The following is a 19,547-nucleotide window of genomic DNA, read 5'->3' as shown; positions in this document are numbered from 1 at the left end:
CAGCGTTCCTCTTGGGAGGCTGAATCAACTCAAAGGTGCTAAAGTATACAGGGCTGCAACCCATACTAAAGGACCTCATCACAACCTTTAACCTTGGCGCTTCTCAAGAAAGAATTGACCACCCGCCAAATCAACAAGGATGTGGAAGGCTTCTTAGCCGACCGTACAACCCATAAAAAGTATTCAAGAGAAAGGTTAAAAAGTTATGGGATTATGGGAATGTAGTGGCTGAGCCCTCGCCTACTACTGCATTCGTTGCTACGAATGGATCCAGGGTGTAGCAGTACTCGTAAAGAGACTGGACATCTTTGAGATAGAATGATGCGAACACTGACTTGCTTCTCCAATAGGTTGCATCCATAACACTCTGCAGAGAACGGTTCTGTTTGAAGGCCACTGAAGTAGCCACAGCTCTCACTTCATGTGTCCTTACCTTCAGCAAAGCAAGGTCTTCTTCCTTCAGATGAGAATCTGCTTCTCTAATCAGAAGCCTGATGTAGTAAGAAACTGAGTTCTTAGACATTGGTAGAGAAGGCTTCTTGATAGCACACCATAAGGCTTCTGATTGTCCTCGTAATGGTTCTGACCTTCTTAGATAGTACTTAAGAGCTCTAACTGGGCAAAGTACTCTCTCCAGTTCGTTCCCCACCATGTTGGACAGGCTTGGGATCTCGAACGACTTAGGCCAAGGACGGGAAGGAAGCTCGTTTTTAGCCAAAAAACCGAGCTGCAAGGAACATGTAGCCGTTTCAGATGTGAAACCTATGTTCCTGCTGAAGGCGTGGATCTCACTTACTCTTTTACCTGTTGCTAAGCACACGAGGAAAAGAGTTTTTAATGTGAGGTCCTTAAAAGAGGCTGATTGGAGCGGTTCAAATCCTGATGACATTAGGAACCTTAGGACCACGTCTAGATTCCAGCCTGGAGTGGACAACCGACGTTCCTTTGAGGTCTCAAAAGACCTAAGGAGGTCCTGTAGATCTTTGTTGGAGGAAAGATCCAAGCCTCTGTGGCGGAAAACCGCTGCCAACATACTTCTGTAACCCTTGATCGTAGGAGCTGATAGGGATCTTACGTTCCTTAGATGTAACAGGAAGTCAGCAATCTGGGTTACAGTGGTACTGGTTGAGGAAACTGCATTGGCCTTGCACCAGCTTCGGAAGACTTCCCATTAAGACTGATAGACTCTGAGAGTGGATGTCGTCCTTGCTCTGGCAATCGCTCTGGCTGCCTCCTTCGAAAAGCCTCTAGCTCTTGAGAGTCTTTCGATAGTCTGAAGGCAGTCAGACGAAGAGCGTGGAGGTTTGGGTGTACCTTCTTTACGTGAGGTTGACGCAGAAGGTCCACTCTAGGAGGAAGAGTCCTGGGAACGTCGACCAGCCATTGCAGTACCTCGGTGAACCATTCTCTCGCGGGCAGAGGGGAGCAACCAACGTCAGCCGTGTCCCTTTGTGAGAGGCGAACTTCTGAAGTACCCTGTTGACAATCTTGAACGGCGGGAATGCATACAGGTCGAGATGGGACCAATCCAGCAGAAAGGCATCCACGCGAACTGCTGCTGGGTCTGGAATCGGAGAACAATATAAGAGGAGCCTCTTGGTCATCGAGGTAGCGAATAGATCTATGGTTGGCTGACCCCACAGGGCCCAAAGTCTGCTGCAAACATTCTTGTGAAGGGTCCACTCTGTGGGGAAGACCTGACCCTTCCGGCTGAGGCGATCTGCCATGACATTCATATCGCCCTGAATGAGCCTCGTTACCAGCGTGAGCTTTCGATCTTTTGACCAAATGAGGAGGTCCCTTGCGATCTCGAACAACTTCCTCGAATGAGTCCCTCCCTGCTTGGAGATGTAAGCCAAGGCTGTGGTGTAGTCGGAGTTCACCTCCACCACCTTGTTAAGCTGGAGGGACTTGAAGTTTATCAAGGCCAGATGAACTGCCAACAACTCCTTGCAATAGATGTGAAGTGTCCTTTGCTCCTGATTCCATGTTCCCGAGCATTCCTGTCCGTCCAGTGTCGCACCCCAGCCCGTGTCCGATGCGTCCGAGAAGAGACGGTGGTCGGGGGTCTGAACAGCCAATGGTAGACCTTCCTTGAGAAGAATGCTGTTCTTCCACCACGTTAGAGTAGACCTCATCTCTTCGGAAACAGGAACTGAGCCCGTCTCTAGCGTCATGTCCTTTATCCAGTGAGCAGCTAGATGATACTGAAGGGGGCGGAGGTGGAGTCTCCCTAACTCGATGAACAGGGCCAGCGATGAAAGTGTCCCTGTTAGACTCATCCACTGCCTGACTAAGCATCGGTTCCTTCTCAGCATGCTCTGGATGCATTCTAGGGCTTGGAAGATCCTTGGGGCCGACGGACAAGTCCGAAAAGCTCGACTCTGAAGATCCATACCCAAGGAGACAATGGTCTGGGATGGAACGAGCTGAGACTCCTCAAAATTGACCAGGAGGCCCAGTTCCTTGGTCAGATCCATAGTCCATTTGAAAATCTCCAGACAGCGACGACTTGTGGGAGCTCTTAAAAGCCAGTCATCTGACGGAGCCGGACACAAGATCATGATACTGCTGCACAGTCTGTAAACTGTCAATCATGTGCAAGCGAGGAAGTACAGTGACAACCCGAATCTGTCTAGACTGTCTGAGTCGTACAGACAACTCCTTAACGGGTTGCTGAGGTTGCCGCACTGCGTCACAACAAGTCCCTTCTGTTGGTTGTTGAACGTCTTCCCCGTGACACATTGACTCCGTAAACAAAAAATCCTCTAACAAGGACTAAGCTTGGACTGCATGTCATGCAACACAGCTCAAGGTCTATGGGAGCAGGTGTGGTAACAGACGGGATTAGCGGCTGAAGTGGAACCATTACCTTCCCTGTAAGCATGTTATGCTTAAATAAAAGTCCATAAGAGGTTATGCAGCTAAAGGCTCCCTCCAAATGACAGAGTCCTCAAGGGAATATCAGAAGGAGGGAGAAAAGAACTTTCTCATCTACAGGGACCTTATCCTAGAAAAGCTAAGTTCTCTGAGTGAGGGTTCACTGGTGCAAAAGCAGCAGACTAGAAGGCAACGTTATGAAACTGCTTGACAGTCTAGTGAGTTGGCAACAACCCAAGATGTGTTGAGAAGCATGCGGTAAGGTATGCAGAGCATGATGTATGCAGAGTATGCTGTATGCAGAGCATGCTGTGTGTAGAGCATGTTGTATGCAGAGCACGCTGAATGCAGAGCATGCTGTATGCAGAGCATGTTGTATGCAGAGCATGCTGAATGCAGAGCATGCTGTATGCTGAGCATGTAGTAAGCAGAGCCTGCTGTAAGGAAAGCAGAGCGTGTGCATGGCGTTTAACATTTCTCAGAAATTCCATGACCAGTGCTAGAGTGCTTTATGCATGCTTGCATGGGGTTTAAACCATGGTATGAAAATGGAGGTAAGGTATGCTGAACAGCAGAGTCAGAACGAGCTGGAACAACAATAGTTGTGGTTTCCTCTTCAAGACTCCGATGAGGGAACACCTGAGGCTCAGTCTGCAAAGGCTGAATAAAAGACAAGCAGAAGGAAGGCGCATGGTTGGAGGAGGCTGACTCCTAGCATGAGTGGTTGAATCCAAGGGTTGCGCTTGCTGAGCGGTTGGCGGAAGCGGAGTAGCAAGTTCCAGTTCCTGTGGTGTGAGCAGAGCGCGATGAGGAAGAGGCTGCGCAGAACAAGGTAAATGTCTCGCAAGCTGAGGCTCCTGAGGCGCAAGGCTAAGGTGTTGTGGTGCTTGCCTTGTGGAGGGTTGAGCTCGCTGCAGCGAGAGCTGAGGAGACTGACTCATGGACGGGAGAGGTTGTTGTACCTCAACCGAGTGTTGCATCACTGGTGGAGCAGCAAGTGGAGGCGGAGGAAGAGAGGTATAATCCTCCTGATCCCAATGTAAAGGTTGCCTTAAGGAAGGCGGAGGCTGAACACCACAGGGAACAGCAAACTCAGCACGTGGCTCAACATCGTACGCCTGGCAGGTGGAACTGCTGGCAGGTGGTACTGCGATCAGGCGGAGCGAGTGTAGGTGGAGGGAGTGTAGGCGGAGGCGGAGGAGCAACACTCTCAGCCCGACACTCACACATCAAGTCCGAAAGCTGTGCTTGCATGGACTGTAGTAGAGTCCACAACATCGTACGCCTGGCAGATGGTACTGCGATCAGGCGGAGCGAGTGTAGGTGGAGGGAGTGTAGGCGGAGGAGGAGGAGCAACACTCTCAGCCCGACACTCACGCATCAAGTCCGAAAGCTGTGCTTGCATGGACTGTAGTAGAGTTCACAACATCGTACGCCTGGCAGGTGGTACTGTGATCAGGCGGAGCGATCATAGGCGGGGGGGAGTGTAGGCGGAGGCGGAGGCGCAACACTCTCAGCCCGACACTCACGCATCAAGACCGAAAGTTGTGACTGTATGGACTGCAGTAGAGTTAACTTGGGGTCGGCAGACACTAAGTTCTGCTGAGGTAAAGCCTTAACAGCAGAGATCTGTTGTGGCAGAACCTTACTCCTCTTAGGCGGAGTGTAATCAACTGATGACTGAGGAGAGTCAGAGCTAACCCAATGACTGCATTCGGGTTGTGAACTTTAACTTCGTACGTCTGGCATAGGTCTGGACTTAACGTTTAAGAGGTCTTGAGACCTGAGACCAGCGTTACTCTGCCTTTATTTTCTCCCCTAATCTCTTCTGCAGACGAGCAAAATAAGGGCTCAATCGTCTGCGGGTGGGAGTGACGGTCTTGGTAAGACACGCCCACAACCACCGAGAATACTTCTGTGCGCCGATCAAGGCCTGCTGAACCCTTATGCCCTTCGACATTGCTTCTCCCCTGGGCTTGGGAGCTTGCAAGAGGTCCCGGACTGGGAGGACGACTGGCGCGCACAAAAGTACCCTCACGCACTAATCACTTATCACTTTGATTTCTGTTTGCACTTATTTCACTGAACTCGAAACTTTAAGTGGTTTGTACCTGAAATACGCAATTCTATCCTTTCTCAAAGTTAGTAATTGCGAAAACAGAATTACAATGTAACAGAAAAATCTAATGAAAGATAATTCAGTGGTTGGAAAGAGACTAAACACTAGATCACTCTAGAAACGTTTAGTTTCTTCCCCTAAAGAGACTAGGGAGAAGAGCAAAAACGATAACGACGTTACTCGTACGCCTGGCAGGCTTGAATGAAACGTTTATCCTCTTTCTCCCTCCGTCTCTATCTCTCTCTCTCTCTCTCTCTCTTGACTTAGAACCTGAGAGAAGAGCCCAATCATATATATCGTTAAAACATATTATTGTTAAAGGAAAAAACTGAAAAGTTCCTTTATTAGGATCAAAACCATTAAGTTAAGAAAGAATGAACAAAACGCTAGACACGGTTACTCTTACTGCAACGTGAAACCGTGAACATTCTTTCTCTATCGTAACGATAGAGTGCAAGTTGAACGTTCTGAACGTCAACAACTGCAGAGACAAAACAAAACGTTAGTTCAACTTTGAAAACAGTACGAGACTGTCAAAGAAAATCTTTCAAACTCTGTGGCGGAAATAGCATAATATGTTAACAGGTAAAACCGAAATGACGGGCTCAAAGTTTATTAACTTCGGTAAAAGACCGCCTACTATTAGGAAGGTCGAATATAAACAAATATAAAATTTATTTTAATGAGTTTATAATAAAAGGAAGTTAATCGAAGAGGCCTATAAGAGGCGGAGAGATATAAAATAAATCTATAACTTTTGTTAAGCAAAATTAAGAAAGAGAGTCTATACTCTCTTAGACACCAACACTTCCGTCTAAGGGAAGGGTCGGCCATTGAAAGGTGAACGAGAGTTCATACACTCTCGTCACCATAAATAATCAAATTAATTCCAAAAGCTAACTAAGCTAATATAGAAGTTTCCAGTAAAGCGACAGCCGAAATCAAAGAGAAATACTTCACCAAAGTCGTGAAAATACTCCAAGAACATAAGCGTATCCCAGAACGTCTTGCCGGAAGCACGACAGAGGAATAATTGAGGAGGTGTCAACAAGAAGTACTTGAGTACCTGGCCACAGGTGGCGCTGGTAAATACACCCCCTTCTAGTATTGTGATAGCTGGCGTATCCCTCCATAGAATTCTGTCGGGCAACGGAGTTGACAGCTACATGATTATCGGGTAAGTTTAATATTGAAAAATTTGTATTTTTCTTATTATTGTTACAAGCATTTAAATTCAAAACTGTCAAATGTTTAAAACATGTTTCCTATTTATAGCTTAATTTCTAAATGATTTAATCTCAAATTAACAGTCCATAGGCAGGGCAAATTATCAAAATTACCAGTCCATAGGCAAGGCAAATTATCAAAACAATGTACTGTAGAAGCAAGTTCCACTAGAATCAATAACCATGGTAAAAATAACAACTCCACAAAAAAAGAGAGAGAGAGAGAGAGAGAGAGAGAGAGAGAGAGAGAGAGAGAGAGAGAGAGAGAGAGAGAGAGAGAGAGAGAGATGAATTTGACTAGTACTGTACTGTCTCATATCATACATTTTGATCTGGATGAGAAACAATCTCTCACACTAAAATGTATCTGGCACATCTGATGGACTGTGCTTACCGTCTTTGGGATATACGGGATATACATAGCTGCATAATCTGTTATGGTACAGTAGTTGTATGATTTGAACCTCGGCGGACAAATTTAGAAAATTTTTTTTTTATATTACTTTGTATTTTTCCTAGCTATATAAACTTCAGTCTTTTAAATTAGGAAAACGCTGAAAAATCCGCTTAATATGTTAACAAGGTAGTTAACGACAGGTGAAGAGCGCAGGTGAGTAGCCTTGCGGTCACCCCTTTGTCGGGAACTCTTCACTTTCGACCTTTGGCCCAAGACTGAGAGGGTTGGGGTTGAGGAGGGAAGTTTAATCTTGGAAGACTCGGGAAAAATACAAATAACTTTTAAATTCATTATTTGTTCCGACAAGTATATTCTCGTCCTTTAAGACAGGGAGATTCAATGAGTGGTGGATTAGAAGATCTAGTAAATATATACTTTAATTTCTAGCCAAATACATGAACCATATATTTTTCCTACTCGCTATCTTGTGCTTTATACATTTCTGACCATGATTATTGGGGCAAACCACCCGTTCATGAGTTTTTGGACACCTTTATATAAAGACAATTATGGACACCCCAGTGGGAAACTGGATTATTTTGGGTGGGGGAAATGTCATAAACGAGTGATTTGCAGCAATAATAATGGTCAGAAATGCCAAATAAGACCAAGATACCCAGTTGGAAAAATATATGGTTCATGTAATGGTTGAAAGAGGCCAAAATGTGATTATTCAACTTTTGAGATTTGTAAAAGGGTATAGAACCTAACAAACCCACCTAACCTAACCTAGTAGTTCCCAGGTCACAACACCTAGCTGGGGGGCAAGCCCCCCGGAACCCCCTTCCCAGGTTACAACCGCTAGCCGGAACCCCCTTCCCCGGGTCACACACTAAAAATAAATCCTTCCATTATGAAAAAGTAAATCACAACTAATTCCTTAAATTATGATTGACATCGTCACCTTTTTTTTTCTTGGCAATCTTTACAAAAGCTTTGCAGTAGAAAATGTGGTGGTCTTCGCTGAAAATTAAGTCAGAATTGGACCTTTGGGGCCTTATTTCGCTGTTATTTTTAATTTCAAATGAGTAACAATAGCTTTACACTTAACAGAGAGCATTTCCATCATAATGAATTGCCAACATAAATGAAATTACACTAGATTTCGAAATAGATTGATGTACTTCCCTGAAGTTCACTCTTCGAGACGTCTTAACAAGATGGTGACTAACTTAAACCTGAAGGCGAAGGTGGGAAAAAAATGGCTGTTGTAGAACAACATCCGGGAACCATTAACAAGTAATTGTAAGCTGTAATTGGTTTAAAAAAAACCACCTGACAAATACGTCATTGTAAATGCAGAGAAAGCTTCCCAAACCATGGGAAAAAACGCATGCGCAATAAGTCCCCTTCAGTCTCTCAGATGTAAACAATGGACTTAGAGTGATAAACATACTGTACTTCACATTTTAATAGACCGATACATAAGTTGTTATACCCCAGCCCCTATTAAACATATAGGGAAAAATACCAAACTAGCCAGCACTCATCCATTTCTTATAGCGAATTCCAGTTTCGCTAGAAATTAAAGGATCATGTATTAACCGAAGATCTCTAGAACCAAACTGGTTGGTTCTTTTTCTTAAAGGTTCTTAATCTCCCTAATTAAAGGATGAGGGTTTGTATAACACGTAGGAACAAACAATCATTAAAAACAAAAGTGGGGTACAGTAAAATTCTCAATAAAAAATAGGCACTCATATTAAATCTATACATAGTATTACACTGAATGTAGGGTCACAGCAGCATTAAAATCTTTTCAGTCATAACTAACAAGCAAAGAGAGTAAAAGTAAATATTTACCAATTGAGGCAATCATGTCTAGTTAAGCAATCCAATTCAATAAAAACTGTAAATCTTTACCCCTGTGCCTATTCCCCCCTAAGCAAAATATGCAATCCCTTCCCACCTAAACTGATCTAAAATGCCACATTCCTATTGCCTACTCATATGCTCCCAAATACAGTACAGTAGCTATGAACAGCACACAAGGGTAATACTATACCAAATCTTCACCTGTGAGCCCCTACCAGTAGAGAAAAACCATATGCTATTGCCTAACCCAACCTAGGACAACAGTGCCCCAAGTGCTACTGTCCTCAGCGGGTTGTGTCCCCAGTGGGCACCTACCCACTGAGGCTAAACATGTTATATAGGGAATATGCAGGGGTGATCAACACCCGTTTTTTACCTTTTTTTATATATTGTGTAAAGTGTGTATGGAACAATTCATTAAAATATACATGATAATATTACCGTAGCATTGCTACCATTAGCAATGCCTTTGTAACGTTGTTAACACTGTGTATCATTGGTAACGTTGCTTATTTTAACATTCCCAGTACATACGTGAGTTTTGTGACCTGGGAACTCCTAGGTTAGGTTAGGTGGGTTTATTAGGTTCTGTACCCTTTTTGTACTTTTTATATATTGTGTAAAACTTATATTGAAAAATTATTTAAAATACATATGGAAATATCTAGCATTACTATCGCTAGTAATGACACCGTACCGTTGGTAACGCTGTGTATCATTCGAATTGAGGCTAATTTTACCGTTCTCAGTAAATACCTGAGGTTTGTGACCTGTCAACTACTAGGTTAGGTTAGGTGGGTTTGTTAGGTTCTGTACCCTTTTTGTATTATTTATATATTGTGTAACTGGTAATATTACCTTAACAGTCCGAGTCATCGTTGGTAACACTGTGTATCATTGGTAACGTTGCTAATGTTATTGTTCGGCATACATTTGTGAGTGAAGTTGTTATCAGGTTATTACCAATTATCATGTCTGACAAATGGCTCCATTGCCTGAAGGGGACATGGCAGGGGAGACCCCATTCACTAACTCAACATAGCCTGGTGGAGGCATTTTCCCTATATAACGTGTTTAGCCTCAGTGGGTAGGACCCACTGAGGACAAAAGCACTTCGGACCCTTATCACCTATAGTCCATTTCTTTTAGCGATGCAGATTTGCACCGACTCGCGGCGGTGCCCTTTTAGCTCGGAAAAGTTTCCCGATCGCTGATTGGTTGGACAAGATAATTCTAACCAATCAGCGATCGGGAAACTTTTCCGAGCTAAAAGGGCACCGCCGCGAGTCGGTGCAAATATGCATCGCTAAAAGAAATGGACTATAGGACACCAAGTCCTTAACCATTGGAAGGGCTTCATCTTGAAACATACACTTACCTAGTATAATATGTTCTAATTTATAGAACATAAAAGAATATCTGAATGATGCACAAGTGAAGAGTTTTTATCATAATAAATTACAATATTAGTTAAGATACTAAAAAAGATAATCAAAAGATTCTTAAAATTTCCAACAGCTGGTCTTGTGTCCCAACATTGAATTCCCATTTTCTGTTATATTAATACTGGTAGTGTTTAGCAATCTCCAATCAGAGAAGTTTTCACTACGAATAGGCTATTTAACCGGTCCCGGTAAAACAGACAAACCTACTTTTAAGCTTATTTAACCGGTCCCGGTAATAGACAAACCTACTTTCAAGCTTATTTTGCCGGTCCGGTAAAATAGACAAACATGCAGGATGTGCCAGTGATTGACATGCCAATTGACCATAATTTCAGCATCACTGAATGCACAAAACGGGGTGATTTGCCAGATATACAGAATTCTGACTTAATTCCTACAGGTACAGAATTATCTGTAGCCGATTGTGAAACAGAACCACCCACTTTTACTGAGAACAGTGCAGTTCCAGAACCTGCTAATCCTAAACTAGACAATGTCACTTTGCCTCCAAAAGCCAAGAAAAGGGGTAGACCTAAAGGATCAAACAATAATGTTCTGGGACTTCCAAAGAAAAAGTCAAGACTTGATAAGCCAACTTCATTCATCTAATGACAGGGATCTACAGGTACTTGGCTACTTTGTAAGTGATAAAGATGCCATCTGTGCCATGCGTGGAAAGGTTCTCTTTGAAAATGCGGTAGAACAAAACCCTTCTTCAATTCCATCAGCATGTCTGGATGAAAATGTTTCAATCCACAAAATCCGCCGATATTTTGATTCAGACGGTTGGAGAGCTGTAGAGCATGTTTATGAAGCCTCAAGATTGTCAGCACGGTGGACGTGTGAGCTCTGTAGTCAGGATTTGAGCAAGATGGATTCTGTGGTCTGTGACTGTTGTCTTCAGTGGGTGCACCTTAAGTGTATTGGTAAAATAACGCTCCCGAAAGGAAAGTTTTGGATTTGCAGAGACTGTTATGCCTAAAAATTCTAAGACAGCTGTATTTATTGTAATAATTGATTAAAATAATCGTTTTAATGATTTTTTTTTAATTTGTAGTGAACAAGATTCAAAATTGTCTTTAAAATTATATAAATAAATTTCTTTTAAGTGTTTTGTAATTTATTTCATTTTATTGCCATTATTTATAATATTTACCGGCTAAATAAGCTTAAAAGCAAGTTCGTCCATTTTACCGGGACCGGCAAAATAAGCTTAAAAGTAGGTTTGTCTATTTTACCGGGACCGGCTAAATAGCCTCTTCCTTTTCACTATCACATGATGCTAGCACCAACGTCTATAAATTGGTACCTTCTTCTTTCATACTCTTTTAATGTGGACGTTTTTACTAGGATCATTCTAACATGTCGCCATTTTCCTTTAAAATAAAATAAGAGTTTTGTGTTTAGGACGTTTATGATGACATTAACCGAAAGGTTAAAGTAGAAATGCACTTGCAAAACTAAGTCACGGATGGGAAGCTTGTCGGGAAGTAAATGAAAAGGAGCATTTGTAGATCTGCGGCCCACAGTTCGGCTCCGGCAAGGAGACTAGGAAGTATAATTCACAAATTACAAAATCAAAAAGATATGGCCTAATCCAAATAACATATTTGCTTATATCAATGTCATAAAGGAGGGAGGGGACTACAACCATAAGCTATCTCTATAATATGAATAGCTGGTGGGTGATTGCCATTCTAAAAGCTACTCAACATAAGCTTTCCTTGGAAAATATTAATTGTAAAAAGCAGGTGATTGTGTTAGTTAGATAACGTACATAGCGTAAATACAGTAGGCAACTGTAGTCAACAATAGGCTAGCGTCCTCGGTTTTGGTAGGCTATGCTTACACGTTGGCTACCTAGACTAAAATATACCTAACGAGAAATAACGACACGGTGTTTGGGGTACTATCCAAATGATAAATTTTAAAATTAATGTTATGAAAATACCAAGAAAGAATCAGAAATTCAATAAATTAAGAGTAAAGTTAGGCTAACGTAGTCTAATAAACACTAGAACATTGGCAGTCTTTCCCGAGACGTGGCTCATACTTAACCACCAAAAGATAACATTTCCCTCATGTCTGTTCTCTTACATTTACAATTTCTCTAATAATTACTGACAAAACGTGAATTACTTACTTCATTTTTACGAAAATAGATTTACTACTAAAGTTCACTAAACAAAATGAAGATGACGGATGCAAATCGCATCGCTTATGCTTTGAGTCAATTATCGTATCGTCAACTTAAAACATCGGAATAATGATCATTTCTTAAGATATTTTCTTTAATTTTTCTATAATTTTTTTATGATTCGTGAATCTTGTATTTTTTGGCGATTAATATTTTCATTAGCTCAATATTTCCATTATATAACATTCAATATAAAGATACACTAGAATCAGATGTATTGCATAAATTTTACGGTACAATTTATTCTTCTTCTTGTATAAATGTTTATTGGTGTCTACGTATAGCAAAATATTGTAGGTAAGAATGCAACTGCACGTTTAAAATATATTTCCTGAAGTACAGTAACTAGTAAAATATGCTGTTTGATATTTTTTTAAGAACTCATTGACAACTAGGAGAAATTACAAACTGTTTAAAGCACGCCTAGGAAAAAAATGTTCACCCAGTAATAGAAAACAAGAGCACTTTGTTTCGTCATTATTAAACCTTAATTAAAATATATATCATGAAGTACAGTAACAAATAGAATATGCTTTTTGATATATTTTTTAAGAACTCATTGACAACTAGAGGAAATTATAAACTGTTTAAAGCACGCCTAGGAAAAAATTTTCACCCAGTAACAGAAAACCAGAGCACTTTGTTTCATTATTAAACCTTAAAAATAAGCATATTAGTTATGTGATATCATCTTTGATTCCCACAGGGAACATCACTCTCATTATAGCAAACTCTCCAATTTTAGATAAGTATTTCAAAACTGAGTGACAACCATTTTGGTATTCATTATAGCAGTTGCAAAAGCCAGGCTTCAGCCCTGAACCTAATCTTGAACTGTTGTCTTTCCGACATCCAATTTATATGATATATTTTTCAGTGTCACTCTTCAAAAGATATTGGTGCCTGTGAACTTTTGATATTTTCTTTTCCTGCATCAATTCAGAATTTCTGTGGCTTATCTCTCCATTGATCCGTTTCCATCCTGGCCTCCTTCCTTTTATTTTATCTTTTTCCAAATGTACCCTTCAAAACCAAACTCTCTCCTTAACACACCTCGGAAAATTAAGCTTTCTCCTAATTGTTTTATTCACAGTCTTTAGATTATTTAATTAGTTAATTTTTCCATAACACAAAATTCTTCTCCACAATTGTATCCTTCTTCTTCCTGTCTCTCATTTACAAATCACCCTTCATATCTATACAATATATGGACCTACCATGTCCCTCCATATATTTTGTCCAATCAAGATATCTTTATGGTCTCTTGCTGACTAACCTTTTCTACTATTACTTCATGTTGCAACTTGTGAATGGCCTCATCGGTCCCAACTCTGAACCGGATTCATAAGTAGCCCACAATCCCATAAACAATTATAGGTTTGGAAAAACTTAATATATTAAATGCTTTTACTTCCGTCTTATATTTGACATATGTTGACCGAGCTATACTGTACCTGCTTACATAATTGATCCGTTTAATAATTTCCTCAAATATACCTATATCAGAGATATATTGTCCTTGGTTCTTTGTCATTACTATTGATTAAGTATTCGCCTCAATTATATTTATCACCTTTCCACATTGGTCCTGTTAGGGTTCTGCAGCAACCCTTGTAGTCTATGGCCTTCTGACCAATCATATTAAATATCAAAATTATAAATTTACCACATTACTAAAATAAATCACAAATACTTTTATTATCCTCTGTTTCCATGCATTTACTTTTCTTTGCTTCAATCTCTATCTTTCAGTTTTTATAAAAGTTTTCTATTAGCATCTACTGTTTCTTTTTTCATATTGACGAGCACTGACAGCTTCACTCTATCAAAACATTAGTCTATAACACATACACAACATTCTACATTTCCAATACATCAGTAAAAAAAAAAAATATCTTCTATTGCACACTATGAATGCAATCAATTCCCCTTCAACATCTTGCCTTCAAATTTTACAGGGCTGCTCAATAATACATTCAAGATTGGACCCAAGATGGCCATAGTCCTGTATTTTTAGAACTCAGATTTATTGATTTTGTTAGGAATAGTTGCAAAGATTTCACCATTTGCTCTGGCAGTTCATTCTTACATAAATGTATTTAGCCAAAAACTCTACTTCTAAGTCTCCCATCAGCCATGATTCCAGCTTTCCCTCAGTCCATTTTTAGAGTTTATCTATCCCTGTCATTGTTGTTGGCAATCTCATGAAAATGTAATAATTCTTTGGTCATCTCTCATATTCAGAGCCATGTTATCTGGAATTTTGAGAGTTGAAAAACCAGTGTTTCCATTATTTGCTTTGGATCTTCTTGGAAATAAGTCATCTTCTCCTCAGTCAACTTTTCTTCAATTGTGAAGTCATGTTACACACCTTGCTTACCTCCAATATATCAGAATAGTTTGAACTGCTGCCTATATTCAAATTCCTTCCCATTTACCTTAGGAAACTCATTTCAGTATAAGCACTACTAAAGTTCTTTGCAGCATCCTTTCCGCTGCATTTCGCATTTTATTTTATCCGTTCTGTTTTCTCTTCCAACCTTGCAATTGGAAGTTTTTTTTTTTAATTCCATATTGTACTTCATTTACAATCTAATTCTATCACCAAGCCCAGTAGTCAGTGGTCTGGTTATCTCTTTACTATATAACCTACCAATTTCCAATGAAGTCTCACTGTGAAGTTTCTTTCGGTCGCTTAAGAATGGCAGAGGTCACTGCTGTCGCATGTGTTCTAGAAATTAATCATATAGGCAGATGATCTGTGCCCAAGCTGCTGCTTGCTGATGACTCGGCATGTAAACCTGTGTGGCCTAAAACTTCCCAATTTCAGCTCACATGGATGGTAAAGTTGTTTTCATTATTGAAAACTATAAAGTCGTTAGGACAGCTCAAGCTGACAAACCCACTTTGTGTGTCTCCAATATTTCCACTGAGATACCATAACCTTTTAATGGATAGAGCTCTCCTTTAGTCAGCAGAAGGGATTTGTTTGCCATTACTTAAAAATCTTTGTAGCATTACAGTACTTTGGTTTCCTAGTTGTCCTTGCTTTGTATACTTCTACTTTACTGCACCTCCATTCCTGCAACCCTTTTCCTTCTTTCTTTCCAACCTCTTTTAACATTTACTTCTTATTGTAGCTGATGACTTTTCCCCAAGTTGCAATTGGGTGCTGAATGGCTTCACAGGACCAATCGACGGCCCAATCGAGAAGTCTCCTGTCTTTGCTCCCTTTCATCTTGTTACCTTTATTCTCTACCGATATGACCGCTATCCAAGAGCAATGACAATTAATCTGGATGACGTTTTATCGTAGCATATGGCACATCATCTGTGACACCATTTTTTAGATATACACTTACATGTATTTCAAATTCAACTACAGATTAACTGTAAAACAAATTTTGTATCACGGTACTCCATGTCAAATATTTGTGGCTTTTTCAACCTCAGACCAGTAACTCAGTCCTTCTCTGGATTTTGACTTTCCAGGCAATTAAGAGAAGCACGAGTTCCCCGATCTTGAATAGTCTTCCTCCAAATTTTCTCCCTATACTCTGGTTACATGGACCCTTCACCCCATCATTATCTACCAAATAATGTGTGTGAAATACTGAATGCTATATCACATCCAGGGACCCAAACAACAAATCTGGTTTCCACACTTATCCCAAGCCTCCAATGTCAGGTCATCAGAGTTGGGAAAACCTCATGTGCACACTCCATGTAGTTTAATTATAAGTACTGATAGTCATAATTTTACAGAGTCTCCTTGGGTTTACCCACTAGCGAGAAGGGCCCAAAGGAAACAGGTGAAAAGTGGAAGGCACAAACCAATAAAGATTAGGTAAGGGAATGCTGCAGAGATCATTTAATATTAGGCTACAGTACTTTGGTATATGGCTTGCATGGTTTAAATGCAACTTGTGAGGAGTAGAGGAAAGGTACAGGTAAGAACCTACTAGAGCACAGCGCACATGCATTCAGTGACCTCATCACTTCCCATGCAAGCAAGGATCATGGAGGATAAGGCAACGACTGCTGATGAGCAGCCCATAATGTTTAATCCCTACTTCACAAGGATAAGGCTGTATTAACAATCGACAGAAATCCAGCTGTACTCTTGATTTAACAGCCAATTGAGTGTCATATATCCACTAATCTACCACAATCCTAAAAAATAACATAATAAGGGTTAATTATTTCCTTTCAAGAAGAAAACTGCTTCCTTAAATGTTTCAGGGTATACGGTATAATTATTTTGATTTATTGTTCATATTGCATAGGCAAAGCATATTAAAATTTTCAGGACCAGAAAATCTGTGGTACAGTATTGTACTACGATTCTACTTTAAAGATATTCTATTTGTGTATATGTATATTAGCCATTACCTACATGACGTTATATTTAGAGTACTAATCAATACACAACAGTTTCAAATTCACAGAAAAGGGTTTCCTACTACAGTAATCTTAAACACTCGGATCGGTATACCCTGCCTAAAAAATGTAAGTTAAGAGCCCGTTCACAAGCACGGTTTATTTCTTTTTATTTTAAGGAAATAAATGTTTACTGGTGGATTCAATGGAATGATGAATTAGGGCTACAAGTCCAAGTTCTGGGGACTGAGGCACCAATTCATGTGTAATTGGGGGGAAAACCCCTTTATTGCAATATGAGGTTGAACAGCAACATGGAGTCAGGAACAGAAGTATAATAAAAGGCAAAAGGTTAGTGCAGCTAGAGATTGAATTTATGAATTTGGGCTACACAGCCCAGTGCTGGAGCCTATGGGTCATTCAGCAGCCAAGCGCAACTAAGGAAAACCTTCCAGCTACAATGTGGAGTAAAAGTTAAGAGGTTGGGCTGCAAAGAAAAAAAAAAAGGAAAAGTGAAAAGAGAGGCAAGGTAGGACACAAGGACTCATAAGTAATGTTCACAGTATTTACTGTAAAAGAACTTCATATGAAATTTGTTCTTTGGCTCCATTCTCTCCTGATTTTGTTCTACATGCTTGGCGGTAACTTCTATGTTACTAATATATTTCTAGTTAAGGAGTAATCTCAGGGACTAACTAGCTGCCGTCCCTTTAAGAGAGGGATGGGTAACTTCACCAAGACTGAATGAGACGTTCGAATGTGACGTCTTATTATCGCTTCGGTGTCCCAGATCAGTCGTAGGGAGCCTGATCTGTGTGGAGGGGGAGGCGGAAGAAGATGGAGAAAGCATAATAATAATCCTGTAAAACGATCGAAAAGTTAGATCACCAGGAAATATCACCGAGCGAGATCGCTACAAAAAAAGGAATGTCCGCCATCGTGGGAATGGCGCTGTTTTATTCCCAATAGTATTACGAGAGCGGGGAGAGCCTTTGGACGGCTCCCTTTTGTCACATAATCCTCGAAGCCAAAACGCTGTTTGGGGTGCAGATTGCTATGGAGGCGTGTCAAGAATGCGTCCGCTGATATTATGCGATATCCTTTGGAGAAATTTTAAGGATATTCACGCCAGGAGTTAGAATTCTGGATACCTAAAGGTAAAATTCTCTGGGAATATCACTGTAGTACATATATCCCTTAGGAAGCTACTTTAAGGAACTTCCATCACGACGACATGGCTTGAGCCCAAAAATAGATTTTTTGCTTCGCTCAAAATCCGTTTTCTAGTTAAGGAGTAATCTCAGGGACTAACTAGCTGGTAAGCATATTCCCAATTCTTATAGGTAGTAGGTTGGTCAGGGCACCAGCCACCTGTTGAGATACTACCACTTGAGAGATTTGGGTTTCTTTGACTGGCCAGATGGTACAACATTGGATCCCTCTCTCTGGTTACAGTTCATTTTCCCTTTCTCTACACATACACTGAATAGTCTGGCCTGTTCTTTACAGATTCTCTTCTGTTCTCATACACCTGACAACAACGAGATTACCAAACAATTCTTCTTCACCCAAGGGGTTAACTACTGCACTGCAATTGTTCAGTGGTTACTTTCCTCTTGGTAAGGGTAGAAGAGACTCTTTAGCTATGGTAAGCAGCTATTCTAGGAGAAGGACATTCCAAAATCAAACAATTGTACTCTAGTCTTGGGTAGTGCCATAGCCTCTGTACCATGGTCTTAATGGTCTCTTAGAGTTCTCTTTCTTGAGGGTACAATCGGGCACACTATTCTATCTAATTTCTCTTCCTCTTGTTTTGTTCAAGTTTTTATAGGAAATATTTATTTCAATGTTGTTATTGTTCTTGAAATATTTTATTTTTCGTTGTTTCCTTTCCTCACTGGGCTATTTTCCCTATTGGGGCCCCTGGGCTTACAGCATCCTGCTTTTCCAACTAGGGCTGTAGCTTAGCAAGTAATAATAATAGTAATAAGCCCCATAACCTTTCAGTCTTGTGTATGTGTGCCTTTGCTTAAGAGTAAAACATGTTAAAACACACTACTTTTTATAAATGATTGTCTCTCAGTTGACCATTACTGTTAGTAGTGTAGGCTAAAGTATATACATCTTTGTAGTTTCAGTATGACCAAATGGTTGTTACCTTTCTTCCTCCAAACCATCAACCACAAGCAATCCATTCCCTCTACATGGTGCAAAAATATCTTATCAATAACACGATTAATAAAAAAACAAGGCTATTGTACCTCCTGCCGATACAGATTTAGAACCACTTTCTTGCCATATAGCACATCCACAACTGTTCCTTTTCTTTTGGAGACACATGTTAGTTTTCAATTAAAAACAGTACAACCTTCCACAAGTGGCAAGAGACTTGTGGGTCATATGCCCTTCTCAAAGATACGTTAGTAGCTGTAGAAAAGGTAACATTCTTGTGTTTAGAGTTTCAGAGCACATCTTACCCTAATATCCATATTTCTTTACTAATATATTTCAAAATGGAGATACTACTGCTAGAGAGATGTGAGATATTTTGACTGGCCAGACAGTGCTACATTGGATCCTTCTCTCAGGTTACGGTTCATTTTCCCTTTGCCTACACACACTCTGAATAGTTTGGCCTATTCTTTACCTATTCTCCTCTGTCCTCATACACCTGACAACACTGAGATTACCAAACAATTCTTCTTCCCCCAAGGGGTTACTGCACGATAATTGGCCACTTTCCTCTTGGTAAGGGTAGAAGACACTCTTTAGCTATGGTAAGCAGCTCTTCTAGGAGAGGGACACTCCATATCAAACCATCATTCTCTAGTCTTGGGTAGTGCCATAGCCTCTGTGCCATGGTTTTCCGCTGTCTTGGGTTAGAGCTCTCTTGCTTGAGGGTACACTCAGGCATACTATTCTATCTTATTTCTTTTCCTCTTGTTTTGTTAAAGTTATAGTTTATATAGGAGATATCATTTCAATATTTTATTTTTCCTTTCCTCACAGGGCTATTTTCCCTGTTGGA

At 40.5% G+C, this 19,547-nt stretch overlaps 1 protein-coding gene across 1 annotated transcript in view; it reads right to left on the bottom strand.

The window, feature by feature from the left end:
• Positions 1 to 12,219, bottom strand: part of Prp4k (Pre-mRNA processing factor 4 kinase) — an 82,692-nt gene extending 70,473 nt beyond the window's left edge. The window contains exon 1 of the mRNA XM_068366986.1: positions 12,086 to 12,219. Within this exon, the coding sequence (XP_068223087.1) occupies positions 12,086 to 12,090 (5 nt within the window). The 5' untranslated portion in view covers positions 12,091 to 12,219. The remainder of the gene's footprint in view (positions 1 to 12,085) is intronic.
• Between the last annotated feature and the right edge of the window lie 7,328 nt (positions 12,220 to 19,547).

Source organism: Palaemon carinicauda, chromosome 44, assembly GCF_036898095.1.
Source record: "Palaemon carinicauda isolate YSFRI2023 chromosome 44, ASM3689809v2, whole genome shotgun sequence".
In the NCBI taxonomy this organism is placed as follows: Eukaryota; Metazoa; Arthropoda; class Malacostraca; order Decapoda; family Palaemonidae; genus Palaemon; species Palaemon carinicauda.
This window is presented reverse-complemented; position numbering and strand designations above follow the sequence as displayed.